The sequence below is a fragment of the Hydractinia symbiolongicarpus genome, chromosome 7, assembly GCF_029227915.1.
Source record: "Hydractinia symbiolongicarpus strain clone_291-10 chromosome 7, HSymV2.1, whole genome shotgun sequence".
Taxonomy (NCBI): Eukaryota; Metazoa; Cnidaria; class Hydrozoa; order Anthoathecata; family Hydractiniidae; genus Hydractinia; species Hydractinia symbiolongicarpus.
In genome coordinates, this window is record NC_079881.1 from 16,250,479 (window position 1) to 16,266,212 (window position 15,734).

General features: G+C 34.5%; 1 protein-coding gene across 1 annotated transcript; it reads left to right on the forward strand.

The window, feature by feature from the left end:
* The first annotated feature begins 3,294 nt into the window (after window positions 1-3,294).
* LOC130648990 (fibrillin-2-like) lies at window positions 3,295-15,579 on the forward strand. Its single transcript, XM_057455162.1, has 15 exons — window positions 3,295-3,325; window positions 4,906-4,969; window positions 5,285-5,386; window positions 5,468-5,674; window positions 5,783-5,812; window positions 6,085-6,198; window positions 6,626-6,754; window positions 7,277-8,605; window positions 9,343-9,579; window positions 10,029-10,343; window positions 10,544-10,882; window positions 11,855-12,448; window positions 12,645-13,379; window positions 13,833-14,150; window positions 14,811-15,579. Exons 1-15 carry the CDS (start codon window positions 3,302-3,304, stop codon window positions 15,194-15,196), a joined length of 4,923 nt encoding a protein of 1,640 aa, XP_057311145.1. The 5' UTR covers window positions 3,295-3,301; the 3' UTR covers window positions 15,197-15,579.
* Window positions 15,580-15,734: the final 155 nt, after the last annotated feature.

Genomic DNA, 15,734 nt, shown 5'->3' on the forward strand with positions numbered 1-15,734 from the left:
TGTGTCAAATGTTAATGTCATAATATTTTTTTGCAATTGACTATGCGGTTTTATCACATCTATGCTGCATCAACCACGGGGGACAGCTATAGTTTGTAGTTCGTAGAGAAAATCACATTTTTTGACTAAAGTTTGATTGGTAATGCTTTTACAATCATCTAAACACGTTAGAACAATATAATTGCAAAAAATTCACCATAATAAATGTGCTAACTTATACAACTTGATATAGACCATTTTTGGTAGAAGACGGGAATTGTATTGACTTCAGTAGCGAACACAAGCTCATTGTTTTGATACAATATTGCGTGAGACTGTTAACATGTGTTAAGAGAATTTCTAATCTTTTTTCTCGCCTTGTGTTGATGACATGTTCAAACATAAGTTAGGTGACAAGGTCTTACGTTCTCCTTTTAATACGTGAGTTTTATTTACCTTTTTTATCAGGAAAAAGTGACCATTCTGTAAATAATGACTACGAATAAATCCAAACCCAATTCTATCCACGTTATACATATACTAGTCAACAACCTTTGAAAAAAACCACGGGATCACCCGTCCTTTATTTATAGCATTTTGTGTTTTCGTAACTGACAGGTAAACAGACAGACGACGGCTATTATTAGAGAGAAGCATGATGGAGTGTTTGATATGTATAGAAAGAAAAGATAAATACTGTGGAGATAAATACTCTGGAGTACTGAATGTATTCAAAATTAATAGTTGTAGGTGTGGAACAATTAAACAGGAAAACATGGATATTTGGGAAAAAATCCCAAATTTTGGTTGTTTAACTTAAATATCATTCACAACAGCAGTACGGCATTGTTGGTAATTGGCTTCTGCAGACTTTTGCATGATAAATGAAAAATTGGATTGTTACGATAAATAAATCAATAAATATGTGAAGAAACTAAGAAGGAGGGATTGTAAAAAATATCAAAACAATAACAATCAATTCATACAAAAAATTTAACACGCCTTTGTTTAAAATGTTTGAACAGTTTAAGAATAAAAAGTAAGAACTTGCGAGAAGCTTTTCTTTTCGCTGTTATCTTATTTTTTGTTTTTGTAAACAAAGATAATATATGATGGAAACAAACATTAAGGAGAATTTGATAGACAGTTAAGATTGACAGTTTGACATGCATCGTTCGAGAAAACTTTCGAAAACAAATAAACTTTGTTAATTCGTCTATTAAAATTGTTTTTAACAACACGTTGAATCGTTCTTGATAATTCGATGAAAAATAGTGTGCTCTGTCCATGTTTCATTTGACCCTGGGTTTACGTCACTATTTGACCCTGGGTTTACCTTATCATTTGACCAGAATGCTCTAGGACTTTATGAAATCTCTGCTTAGCCTTCATAAAAATCTTTGCTTGACTTTCATAGCAATGTTGTTCATAGATACATCATCTTTAGATATAAAGATTTGATATATATACATTTGAACAGCTAACTTCCTTTAATTTTTTTATGTCATTTTGGTCTTCAAAAATAGTAAATATTTAGATCTTGGAAATATTTCGGTACATGAAAATTTGCAACATTTCAATTATCTTTAAATCGACTCCTTTGTACAACAAGTGTTTGCTTGATGGTACTTCAAAGTTCTTTAACTTGTAGCTATTTTTCTCACACGTGCTTTCAACAAAACTTAAAATTATGGATCATATGCAAGCTATTGTCTGTAAATATTGAAAGCTCGATATCTAAATGCTTACCATCACAAATATTTTCTTAGTAAGTTAATATTCTCCATATTTTCATATTTTGTTATGTTTATTAATTCGTTACTGTACTAAACTTTTGTAATATATGGCGACCTTTGTTGTTTTGGAACAGTGTAAGAAAGAAGCAGCGGTACAGCGGAGCCTTTTAGGAGCTTAACTGTTGCTTTGAAATACGAAAGAATGTCTCCATGATCCCATTCAAAAGGAAACAGTTAACTGCTCTAGCTCTAGGTCAAAAAAATTATGTATTTGTGTTTAACTGTTTCATAAATATGTCGGAATGTAGATTTTTTTTATTTATTTATTTATTTTTTTTCATTTAAAAGAATTAACCATCTGAAGTGACATCGTAAAAACGTTTGTATAAAGTATTAGCCAACAAAAGCATGTCTTCTACTAGGTTTTCCAAACCCCGTTTTTTCCCTTAACAGATATATAGGGCTGTATTCTAACCCAATCAAAAAACAATGTTACGTAAAAGTACGCAACCAGAAAACACAGTGACGCCAAGGTATCCAATCAGAAAACACGGTTACATCAGGGTAATCAATCACAAATCCCAGTTACGTTATGGTTAAACAGGACAAACAAACAAGTAGTTCTTCTTCAATAAAACAAATTGGTGTTTATAAAACAGTTTACGGATTAACGCAGGGAAACTTAAATCATAGACAAACATAAAAGAACACAAGCTGTGCTAATTCATTCCCTAGAGCCGTTATATGCTGGCAAGAGAGAAATTTTACTGTGGTGAGGAGACAACGTGGCGAAGGTTGGTTTGTATAGACTTATATGCCTCTTAGATTCAGAATACAACAATATTTTATATCAGCGTTTCATAATTGCTCCACTAACCATCTCCTAATCTTAAAAGTTACTTATTAGGGTAATTTGAACAGGTTTTATGCAGTGTTATATAGAGCGTGTTTAGCTGACAATTTTATAACATTGATCAAATTTCACACTCAACTTTTCCATGCCCTTCCTCTGCTCTCTCTCTTTACAGTGCGTTAATTAATTTAATGTTTATTTCGCTTAGCAAGTACCTCTTCATTTTTATTTTTGCGCAAAGGAAACATTTGAAGTTAATCAAAGTATATCCGATACGTTGTCAATCAAAATTGACAAGAATTTCGTGTATTATTATCATTATTGGTACAGCAATCGATAAAGCAGAAACCACAGTATCCGCTATAGTTTATTTGTACAAGCTTGCTGCACTGCTCGTCTTACATACTAGTATACTGAAGCAGTTGCTGAGAAAGAGTTAGTGAAAATAGTATAAGATGTTTTTTTTTTAATATAGTGTCTAATGATTTAAAGTTAGTTTAGAGATGTTAGATCTATTTTTACGTATTAGTCACGCATGCGTCGTTTTTAACATTTTTTTTTCTTTGCTTGGAATTGGATATACATATACATACTTGATAAAGTATTTTTATATATATGTTAAAGGATAAGTGTTCAGGTCATAAAAGCATGTTTAGCTGATAATATTTATCTATCTTTTTTAATTTTATAATAATGTATATTATATTTCATTCGTTTCTTTTTTAGGTTAAAAATGAAATTAATCGAGTTGCTGACGGTAAGTGATTTTAAAAAGAATGAATTAATAAATGAATGAATGTTTTTTTATTTTTTAATATCTAATGCAGATACAACATTCCTTTGAATATTAAAATATTCCAGTACTTGAAAAAGGGACAACAATTGCTTTAGAGAGCTAAGGATGAAAGTCCAAGTAATTTGTTGGAAGGAGAAGTGTCGATGTGCGTTGTGTTGCACATTCTATACCTCAGCTAAGATAATATTCTGATGCTAATATTTTCGGTTTAGTTTTTGCCTAAACTTTGTTGTTCTTAAGTAAAGTAAGAAGGAGTAAGTACGAAGTAATAAGAGGCGAACAAAAGTATGGATCATTTCCAATTTTTGTTGCTAATTAAACCATTGCTAAAGAGTCTTATTTGAGTAAATTTTGAATAAGTCACAAAAAACAGACCTCTGGCAAGATACATGTAAAATTAAGTTACACCCCATTGCTGAAAATAAAAAAAATTCTCTTTGCTATAGCAGTAAGAACTTTTTTACTTTTTTAAAAATGTGTGAAGTCAGAGAAATATTGTTATATTCTACAGTTTCCTCTTATTACTTCCATATAAAGAAATGATTCATCCTCTCGACGGAAAGGAAGTGTTATTTCATATCAAAACAAGGAATCTATTAACATCTCCCATTTGCGTTTTGTTTCACTGTATGACTTTGTTTAGTTCTGATGTTGTTCAAAAAAATGTGTCCTTAGAAAAAACAACTGAATTTGCTTTGCTTAGAAGTTCCGATTATCCGTTAACTTATCCGTCCTGTCCAGGGATAACCTTGCGTACTTCACACGTGAGGTGCGAAACGAGGATATTTGAGTCCATGACCTTAAGTAAATTATTTGTCAATATTTGGATTATAAGATAATATGCAAATGGAAAAAGTATTTTAAAATAAGCAGAGCTCAAAAGTATTGTTCGTCAAACAACAAAACTAGAGGAATGTTGAAACCTTCCTCCAATGAAGTCAAATCTTTTTATAGTTAGATTTGTTTACCAATGAAAGAGATATCTTCACGCGATATTATTTCTTAGCCAACCAACCGTAAGTAGGTTAGACAGAAATAGACTTTTATACTTCTAGGCGAACAGGCGAACAAGCGAACCGGCGAAGAAGCGATCGGGACAGCTGGGTATTAATTTAACAACTAAACAAATTAAACAGGGGTAGTACATCATCACATCCTGTTTCGCTTTTTATTTTGTTTGCTAAGTGGGTATTACTAATGAAATCTGAGAAATATTTATGGAGGGGCTTTAAGGGGATTTAAGGCTTAAGGTGATTTAAGGCTTAAGGAAAAAAATTATGCACATTTCTGCTGAGGATGTAAGTGTGACCATGCATTTTAAAACGGCACATATGTAGACGCCATTTTAAAATATATTTTCTTTCTAACTCCGAATTCCTTCTCCGTTCATTCATAAACGAAGTATTTACATTAAGAATTTGTTCGAATAAACCCAGGAAAAAAAATAGGAAGTAAATTTTGAAGTGAGTTTAAAAAGTTTAATTTGCTATTTATGACCACATTTTTACTTACCAATCCGCATTGTATTCTTGTCTTTCTAGATCAGCTTGTGTTGGTCCGTCGTAGCGAGTGTGAAGATGACGTATGTTACTTATGAAAGTCCAGGTAAAAAACGGCATCAAAAAATAACGTCATTGACGCGTCACCAAACGTTAAAAGCTTCCCTTAGTTTAAACATTTTATTGACGTTAGCATACTACTCTGGTATTCTTGCGAACGCTCTCTCAAAATAATGTGTCATATTAAGTCTACGGTAACGCAAGAATTGTAATAATAAATTCGGATTTTATCATATTTTGTTTTGCCACATTCGGGTTCGGATTCTCTACAGCAGGTTTAATATTAACTAATGACCTACTCAAAGCCTGATTGTTTTAAAAGGAAGCTACTCATAAAATTTCTGACTTATTTCTCTCACAGAGCGGTGTATTTCTCAATGCATGAATGGTATTTGCATCATGGGATCGGACAACACGACCTTTTGCAACTGTATAAATGGTTACCATGGCAAAAACTGTCAAGGTAAACAAATCTTCTTATAATTTTTTAGATTCTTATTGCTAGTGTAGACGATCAACATATTGCGTTTATTTTCATTTTTAGAGCATCCCTGTGATCAGAATCCCTGCAAGCATGGTGGAAAATGCATCCCAGAAAGCATTGATGCACGTTACTCAAAAAGTGCTTTGCTACGAATGAAATCAATGCCCAGTCTGATGTATCAGTTGATGTCGTCAAAATATGCTAACAATGTTGTTCTCGGCTACCGTTGCGATTGTCCCAATGGATTTCCTGGCGAACATTGCGAACGTAATAAGACTTATATTTTTTTGATAATAATTCGAATGCAACAAGACTCTATGTTCGTGTATTTTGCAGAGCAAGGTTAAGTAAGAAGAATGTTTTATTCTTTTCTAGGTCGGGCGGTATGTGCAGGAAATACTATAGGTATGTTTATGTTTCATAATTACTTAACAAGTCTTCAATTTATAGCGTTTACAGAGACGTGGGTTTGAGTGTAAAATGGGTGGACCTTACCAATGGCCTTTCATATAAAAATATACTGCTAAATAGGAAATTAATTCTGTTTCATATGGCTCAAGTTTGATTATATCGACGTTGAGTGATTACGGGTTACGGTTATTAGATTGCATGTCTGTATTTCAGCCTTGCTGTTATGTCAATTTCCATCTGTTTTTTTTATCCTTCATGTTTACCAGAAACACCGTTTGATACTGATGTGGTTACATGCGCTGGTGTGGGAAAGTGCATAAATGATGGTGGTTCTATCTCGTGCAAGTGTGAGCACGGTCATGAAGGCATCCGTTGTCGAAGTAAGATAATTATCAACAACACTGTTCACATCTGTTCTGTTTTTTATACTTTCACGTTAGTAGTAGGAGACACAAAATATATGCCTTAATGTTCCACAGTTCTTTCTGACTCGTAGTTAATGCTAAGCAAACTAATTTGTCTATGATTTCATTGAAACCTTGACTGACAAAAGGGATGTAATAAAAAAAAAAGCCACTTCGATCACAAAACTTTTACAGAGGCGGCGTCTTACGTCGCTAATAACATCGATTTTCTCTTCTCTTTGCTGAATATTTCGTCTCATAAGAAAGAAAGTACTTACGTAGTGGCTCTTTTTAGAATTTTGTGATCGGATTTGAATTTTTTTAAGCGCTATATAATAAGCCACAAGGATATGTAGCCACGTATATCATTGAATATATATCACTACATATATTTTTATTTCAGCATACACGCCGTGTGTACCGAATCCGTGTGCTAATGGATTTCCTTGCTTACCCTTATATGGGCCTGCTTCTCGATTCACCTCCAATTTCTCATGCGCGTGTCAAGGATCTGATAAATTCTGTCGAAAATGTAAGTTGAAATGCTGCAATAATTTTGTGTGTGAAGATAGCCAAGAGATAAAGAGTTTAATGTGGTCACAACATCTGACAGTTAATCTCTTTAATAAAAACCGTATTTTGACTGTCTGTCCGCGAGAAAAACGTCGTGTTACAGAAACACGAAATGCGATACATAACGACCCCGTGGATTTTTCCACGGGTTAACGACTAGCCTTTTTAATAAACGCCGTATTCCATCTGTCTGTCTTTGCGCAAAAAATGTCGTGCAATTGACACACAAAATGTTTATTTTCAGCAAGAAAATAATCTCTGTCTATGCGCAGAAAAGTTCGGGCTACGGAAACGCGGAATTGAATTATAAAAGTTGACTTTTCCACGGGCTACCGACTAGTCTCTCTATAATAATAACAGCCGTAGTTTGTTCAAATTGGTAGGCGAATTGCTACTTTGTGTAGAGGACGCACGAAATGGTCCAGAATGTGTCCAACTGGCAATACCGGAGTTTAAAATGAAATCAATCTTTTCTCCATAGATGATTTGAACGAATGTTTAGTTGGCGCCAAATGCCATAAAAGTGCTACGTGTCGGAATACTATTGGTTCATATAAGTGTAGGTGTAAAGCTGGATATATCGGAGACGGTAAGACGTGTATATCACGAGATCCATGCAAAGATGGTACCGCAAGATGTGATAAAAATGCTGAATGTACGAACTTGCCAGGCGAAGATTTTATGTGTAAATGTAACAGCGGCTTTAAAGGTAATGGCTTCAATTGTCAAGATATAAACGAATGCTCTGCAGATTTGAATATTTGTGATGAGAATGCTCTGTGTGAAAACACACCAGGTTCCTTTAAATGTAAGTGTAAAAGTGGTTATATTGGCAATGGTCAAACATGCGAAGTATTAAATGCTTGTTCTGCAAGAGGAATTAAGTGTGATAGGAGCGCTAATTGTAACGAAAATGGAAACACACCGACATGTGAATGTAAAAGTGGTTACCGTGGCAACGGTTTCAAGTGTACTGATATCAACGAATGCATAGCAGGGCATGCGTGCCATAGCAATGCCAATTGCGAAAATACTATTGGCTCGCACACCTGCAAGTGTAAACCGGGATTTACAGGCAATGGACTACATTGTGAAGATGTAAACGAATGTCAAAACAACGCAAATAAATGCCACAGAAACGCAGACTGCATAAACAATGTTGGTGCATACTCGTGCAGATGTAAAAGAGGATATTTCGGAAGCGGATACAATTGTATTTATACGCGGGATTGCAGCCGAGCTCAGTGTCCGACAGTGAGCGCTATGTGTTCACAACAAGACGGAAAAGAGAGATGCAGATGCGAACCGGGGTATGATTTGCATGGGTATAGGTGCACAGATGTGAATGAATGTGAGAGAGGCACGCATAAATGTCACGCACACGCAAGTTGTAGCAACACGATTGGTTCTTATACCTGTCGCTGTCACTCAGGATGGACCGGTGATGGAGTGTCATGTCTCGACATTAACGAGTGCAAACAGTTGTCATATAGATGCCACCATAATGCAGATTGTGTAAACTCGAATGGTTCGTATAAATGTCGGTGTGACCGCGGTTATCGTGGGAATGGTTTCTATTGTCTTGATATCGACGAGTGTCGAACAGGTGTGGCTAGGTGTCCACGTAACAGCGTCTGTGTAAACTTAAGAGGAACATACAAGTGCACATGCGGTAATGGGTATGACCGACATGGATCGGAATGTGTTGATTTGAATGAATGTGCGCGAAGGACGGACAACTGCGATAAAAATGCTGACTGCTTAAATACAGTTGGTTCGTACCAATGTAAATGCCGCGAAGGATTCAAAGGTGAGTATGGAAACCACTTTCAAATAAGTTTACTTTTAACACAGCTTTCTAAGTCAGCCCAATTTTCTGTTTGTCAGTTTTGTAAATAACGCTCCTGTTTTATCCACTTTGCTTGATCCTATTTGACACGGAAAAACATGGCGTCGCTACAGGTTAAAAATAACAAAATAAATTATTCGCAACAGAGATATGAACTTTGTTTTAACAAAAGTTAGCAAAAAGTTAGCGCTATATTTAGCATACGCTCTGCAATACCAAAAAGAAAGTAAAACCTTATTCACAAGTTGTTTTTTTCACAAGTAACATTTAGTTAAGTTCGCCTTAGTTTTTGAAAATTAATCAATTTATCATAAAAATCTTTGATGATAACTATCAACAAATTCTTCTGCGGTAACTGCAATATGAATTATCTGCATTTCACACCAAGGTCAGACATCCGGACCTCCTTCTTTCTCTCATATTACAGAGTGTTTTACATATTCATCATGTAAATTTATGCAATTTTCAAACAGCCTCGTAGCAGCATAATCTTAACTAACGATAGAGTTTATAAAACGTTTAGATTTAATGTTGGTGTATATTAAACCTTTTTGAAAACGGCTGTTTAACCTTGGCGTAAAATTTATGTTTGGTTTCAGATAAGCAGGTTGTACTGAAGTTATTCCTCGTAAAATAATCTTAAAAGAAAAGATGTTTATCCGCGCAAATTATACATTGACCATCTTGCTCTTCACTAGGTGACGGTACATCGTGTAACGATGTCAACGAATGTCAAGATGGTAGCCATAGATGCCATAAAAACGGTATTTGTAGAAACAAACTTGGCTCTTATTCGTGCTCTTGTAAGCCTGGTTACGACGGAGATGGTTTCTATTGCACCGATATAAACGAATGCTCAAGAGGTACGCATGCGTGCAACAAGCTCACAACAAACTGCGTGAATTTCGACGGCGGATACACCTGCAGGAAAAATGGTACAGTTTTTTTTTTATTATCCACGCTAAAAACTTTATACCTGTAGCTATAAACCTTTAAGGTTATATTTGATCTCCACATGCATTGTTAATATGAATACAGTGTATTCTGTGTAGGATTTTTAGTTTATTAACACTTAAAACTAACTGCCGTTCCACTTGTATGCCAGACAAGTAGGTGACAAAAATGCTAGCTACAATTTTATTACGTGACGCAAGACGGACTTTGGCACTTTTGCTAAGAAAGTGCAGTGGTATTGAGAAGTACATAGGCTTAGATAAGAGGTTGGGCCAAAGGGTTTCTGTCAATCGACACAGATGTCGGTTGTTATGGTAAAGTGACCATAAAGATTTTGTGGTACAGATCAGAAAGAAAATTAGCAAAGAATAGAAAAATAGAATAGAAAACTGATTGATTAAAACCTGTGACATATTTGTACATTTTTTAGAAGACAGAAACTTTGCTCTTCACTTTGCTGACCGTACTATCACACGTGACACGCCAATTATTTATAACGTCAAAAACAAACAAACGCGAAATGTAGCAATGTGTGCATGGTACAAGCTCTCCAGGTACCCTCAGCCTTATGAACGAAGTTTATTTCAATATGTTATTGAACAGAGAGTTGAAGGCTTTCAAGTCATACTTCATTCAAGCCCGGAAGAAAAACTCGAAGTGCATTTTGGGGGAGAATCTCCGTTATTCATTCCATTTCCCGTCAAATCCTATAAATGGACTCACTTGTGCGTTGTCTGGAAAGCTGGTAAGGAAGTTGCTTGTTTTATTATTTTTGTATAGGACAACTTCGTACTTATTCCACAATTCGTAAACAGTTAATAATTTGATTATATTTTGATTTTTGGGTTTGTCAATACTGCCCATATAGATACGCCATCCCCTTAAATAGACCATTCATCAGATTTTCGCATACAAACCGAGTAAAACATCACTTTTTACGTTTAGGTAAACTTCGTGTGTGGAGGAATGGAAAACCACACAACAATGGCCGCACGTACGATACTTATTTTTTAAAAGAAGGTATCTTTCCGATCAGTAACACTGGAAAGCTGATCCTTGGTCAGGATTCGCATGACTTTATGGTTCCTTACGGTATCAATGATCCTTCGCGTGCCTTCCAAGGTCTCATTACGCACTTCATGTTGTGGCAACGTGCTTTGAGTAAGAAAGACATCGAAGATGCTTACAACAAGGTACCGCCAACTGATGACGTTATAATGGATTGGAAAGACTGGAAGACAAGAGCCCGAGGACGAACTGTCAGAGTTGTTCGCTTGACTACTAGTAATCAACCATAATTCTATTGTTTATTCCTCTACAACCAACTTAGTACTCTGTTTTTCTTATAAGTTGCAGAATACGTTGATAGTTAATCGAAACACGTGTCATTACTTGATATAAACTGTCACATAGTACAAACATATTTTTTTGTCACACCATAAAATTATATAAAGTACCTACAATCGCACAGTCAGTGCTTGTTTTTTTCTGCTTTTTAAAAATTTATTTAATAAACATATGTAGTATATAAAAATATTTAAAATACAAATCAAAAGAACAAATTTTCTTATAAATTCCATGCCTCATTCAAAAAAATATAGTCACGGTCGTGAGTGATTTAAGAAATTCTTTCCATTTCGTATCTCAATTTATTTAAAGATTGGGCACTAAGTTTGTTTGTTTATTTATATTTATTTTAAGGCTTGCATTCTTTGTATAATACAAACAATTAACAAATTTAAATAGATAACATTAAATAATGACCTTAAGAATACTTTGTTTTCAATTTACAAAAATGGTAAAAATGTACAGCTCTTTGGTGACGCCCTAGATCTGAACTGTTAGTGTGTTGTGAATCCATGGTTTAAACAAACCATTCTAATTACCATATAATCCTGATTTTTTAACTCTGTTTTTTTTACCACTGCTGATAAATGCATAAGCTAATCCCTTGAGACCACCACGAAAAACATACATAAAGTAATCCAAATATTTAACTAAAAGATTTTTTAGGTGTTTCACAGGGATCAGAACTCCGTATAATCAAAACAATATAAACATACAGAAAATCATTTTATAATCCAAACAAACGAGAATGACTGACAGATTGTCAATCTTTTTTTGATAAATTAAGTTTATTGCTTTAACTTAAAAAAAACACTTTATTAGTCTGCAACCTAATTTTTGAGAAAGAAAATGTGACCAAGGAAAAATTGCTTGATTATCTGTCAATCATTCTTTTCGTATTTTTTATAGATGAATTGAAGGAATGTGATGTTACTTCTCATGACTGCCACAAAAATGCAGTGTGTGTGACCACAGCAGCTGCGTATTCATGTGTATGCAAGGGCGGCTTTATTGGAAATGGACGAACGTGTCAGGACATAAACGAGTGCGAAACTAAATCACACAAATGTGGGCGAGATGCAGTATGTGAGAACCAACCAGGGAGTTACACATGCAGATGTAAAAAAGGATATAACGGGAATGGCCTCACGTGTGTGGATATAAATGAGTGCAAAGAGAAATCACAAGCATGTCACAAAAACGCCAACTGCGTTAATAATATCGGTTCGTTTAGTTGCGAATGTAAGAATGGATATGTTGGAAATGGTCATACATGCAAAGATAAAAACGAATGTGTTGATGGTTCGAGCAAATGCGACAAGAACGCAGAGTGCATCAATATAGTTGGTTCTTATCGATGTAAGTGCAATCAAGGATATTCTGGTACTGGTGTTACGTGTGGAAAAGAACTCGATAACTGTAAAGAAGTGAAGTGTCATCGTTTCGCTTCGTGTGTCAAATCAAACGGTTTATATTCTTGCAAATGTAACACAGGATTTATTGGTAGGTAAAGCTATGTTTACATTTATTGAAATTTTAAATTCTTGTTGCGCTCATTGATATATAATATTGTTTTATTTTACGAGTAGGCAAATGCCATGAACAACCTGCGGTACAAACTTTGTGCAAAGTTGCTTTTTAGGCAGCGGACTGAAATTGTGTATTTTTTCTGCCCTTCTAAACTTTCACTTCTTCTCAGGAAATGGCTTGCTTTGTGAAGATATCAACGAATGCATATCGAAAGAAAATAATTGTAGCAAAAATGCAAGATGTGTTAACGATGTAGGGACATACATGTGTGAATGCAAGCTAGGTTTTATAGGAAATGGATATGTGTGTAATGATGTAAACGAGTGTGGCCAAGGAAAACATCTTTGCGATAAACAGAACGCTAAATGCACGAATTTAATTGGTTCATATTCATGTCAATGTAACAAAGGCTACTCAGGAGATGGTTACACGTGCGCGGATGTAAACGAATGTCTGCTCGGAAGTAATCGATGCGACTCGAAGACATCGATATGCGTTAATAATGTTGGCTCTTATTCGTGCAACTGTAAGCGAGGTTACACTGGGAACGGTTATTATTGTGCTGACATAAACGAATGCAAAGAAAATATAAACAGTTGCAATCGCAACGCCAAGTGTGTGAACACTATAGGCTCGTTTACCTGCAGATGCAAAGAAGGTTATCGAGGCAATGGAGTATCGTGCGCCGATATCAACGAGTGTAATCAAAGAAGTGATATTTGTAATGTCAATGCTGTATGTAGAAATATACAAGGTTCGTATGCTTGTACATGTAAACGAGGCTACGTAGGAGATGGACGAACTTGCCAAGATGTGGATGAATGTAAGCAAAAAACTGATCACTGTAGAAGGATGAGAAAAAGGTGTGTTAACATTGTGGGTAGTTACACATGCCAAGATCAAAGTAAGTTTAATTTTATTCTGTCCTGTGTCTAAGTAAGGTTAAATATCAAAATTTACCAGAGACATTTAAGGAGAAAAAGAGATTGGCAGCTAAACATGCACAAAACATTTTCCCTATTAAAAAATTACTCGGTTATCATTTCGTATCATTTTCCACATTATACTAACTTCGTTCCCAGGATATTTTACCTTTTAATCAAAAAATCATTATTCTATTTTTCCTGAAAATGAGGTTGTTATTTGACCTAGTAACATATTTTATTTGGACATAGAAACGACAAGAAAAATATTAGTAATCATTTTTTAATTCATTAACCTATAAAAAAACAACCGTGAAATATAAATATAATTAAAACTACAAAGAAGAAAAATTCATACTGGCTGGCTTGTTAAAGACTTGTTTTGTCAAGTGAAACACAGGGTCGACAATAAAGTTATATCCTTTTTTGTTTAGGAGATATGACGTACTCTATTTACTTTAACAAGCGTACCCGAACAAGAGACACGCCCATATTATTTAACGTTAAGAACAAACGGACAAATGGTATTTCCATGTGTACTTGGTATAAACTCTCACAAGCGCCCTCTCCGTTTTCAAGAAGTTTGTTTCAATACGTCACTGAACAACGTGTGGAAGGATTTCAAGTTTGGTTGCATGCTTTTCCGTTCGAGAAGTTGGAAATACAATTTGGCGGGAAATATTCTATATTTATTAATGGCTATCAAACGAAAGATTTAAGTTGGACACATCTCTGTGTGGTTTGGAACAAAGGTTTGTATTTTTTTTATTTCCATGAAAGATTTATATAGAGTGAAGCAACTTCGGTACCATAGTCTTATCTGAAAACATACCATATACACATTTTAAAAAATTATTTATTTGAGCCTGAAGTGTTTCTTGAAAGTTTCTTAGGTTTCAAGCATTGTAGTGTTTTTTAAACTCGCATTTCTTATGGTACATGTAAATTAACTTTCTCTCTCTCTTTTTTTCATTTTAATAAGCTTTTTTCTTTCTATTTATTTTATTCTATCTTTTATTCTATTCTCATCATTGATTATCATGTTTAATAACCTCTTATCCGAGATAGATTTGTCTTTATTTGGATATTTTTAAAGATTTTTTTTGTTTTGTTTACTAACATCACAGTGGCAGTGTTTTCAAATGTTTTTTAAATTTTTGGCATTCTGAGCCTCATGTTTCTTAAACTCGTGTTCTTAAAAGAATGTGTAGACACTAACTTTGCTGTCCAAAGTGCTAAATTTTGAGGTTACAAAAATTGGGGACGACAACATAAAGCACATTAACATACAAAAAAATTCTGCAAAAACTAAAGCATCACCTTATTGAGAAATCTGTTAAAGAAAACATTAAAGTTAGCGATCATGCATTACAAAATATTGTTTAATAACACACCTGATTTATTTATTCTAGGTTTATTCACAATTTGGAGAAATGGTCAACAGTTTAATGCTAATAGGTCTTACTACTCATATTTTCTCTTTAAAATTTACTTTCCTGCAAACAACAATGGAAAAGTTATTCTCGGTCAAGACACAGACGATAGAAGTGTACCATTTGGTATCACAGATGAATACAAAGCCTTCCAAGGATGGATCACTCACTTCATGTTGTATGAACGAGCTTTAAATAAAACAGATATCCATGCTTCATACAACAGAAGTCCATCAATGGACGATGTTATCATAAGCTGGCATCAATGGAAATCCAATGTTAGAGGAAGAACTATTAGTACTGTCCGCCTTTACGAACATCAACTCCCGAAGCAAATTAAGCAGTCAAGCTTAGAGAGTGCGTAACTATAAATATGGCGGAAACACAAGTCTCACTCTCCCCTTAGTTTGCGAGAATATAAAGAGTTCCAAAGTTCGAAATATAAAGAACTAGCAAGACGGAGAGTTGAATCAGGCATCGAATCCAGACTTTTTTAGATAAAATTTTATAAACAAACAAAACATTGACAATCTCGTTTCCAGAGCTTCTTTTCACAGTTCTAGCCGTACATCCGAAAGCCAAAAAGAAGCCCCTAGGAACGATATTCAATACATTGATTTATTTATTTTTGTATGAGCACATATAATATGGACGTATATATTTATAACATATGTATATATACATAATGCAGTTAGAATGACATCTGAAAAGTTCTTGGTTGAATGTGCATCTTTCCGAATTTGAAAACTGTTTTTTTAGTTTGATTTTTAGAATTTGGCTTTTACAGGTCAACTACAGTATCAGTCTAGCTTTATCATGCAGAACAGAACCTTTTTAAACCCAATTTCAAAAAGAAACACGTAATTCTAAAATCATAACCTGCTCATATGCGCACGCTGCAAT

Bases quoted from the DNA above. Each gene is read 5' to 3' on its own strand.
- LOC130648990 (XM_057455162.1), top strand. From the start codon at position 3,302: ATGAAATTAATCGAGTTGCTGACG. The intron at 6,199-6,625 runs GTAAGATAATTA...TTTTTATTTCAG, and splicing joins TGAAGGCATCCGTTGTCGAA to CATACACGCCGTGTGTACCG. The intron at 8,606-9,342 runs GTGAGTATGGAA...GCTCTTCACTAG, and splicing joins ATGCCGCGAAGGATTCAAAG to GTGACGGTACATCGTGTAAC.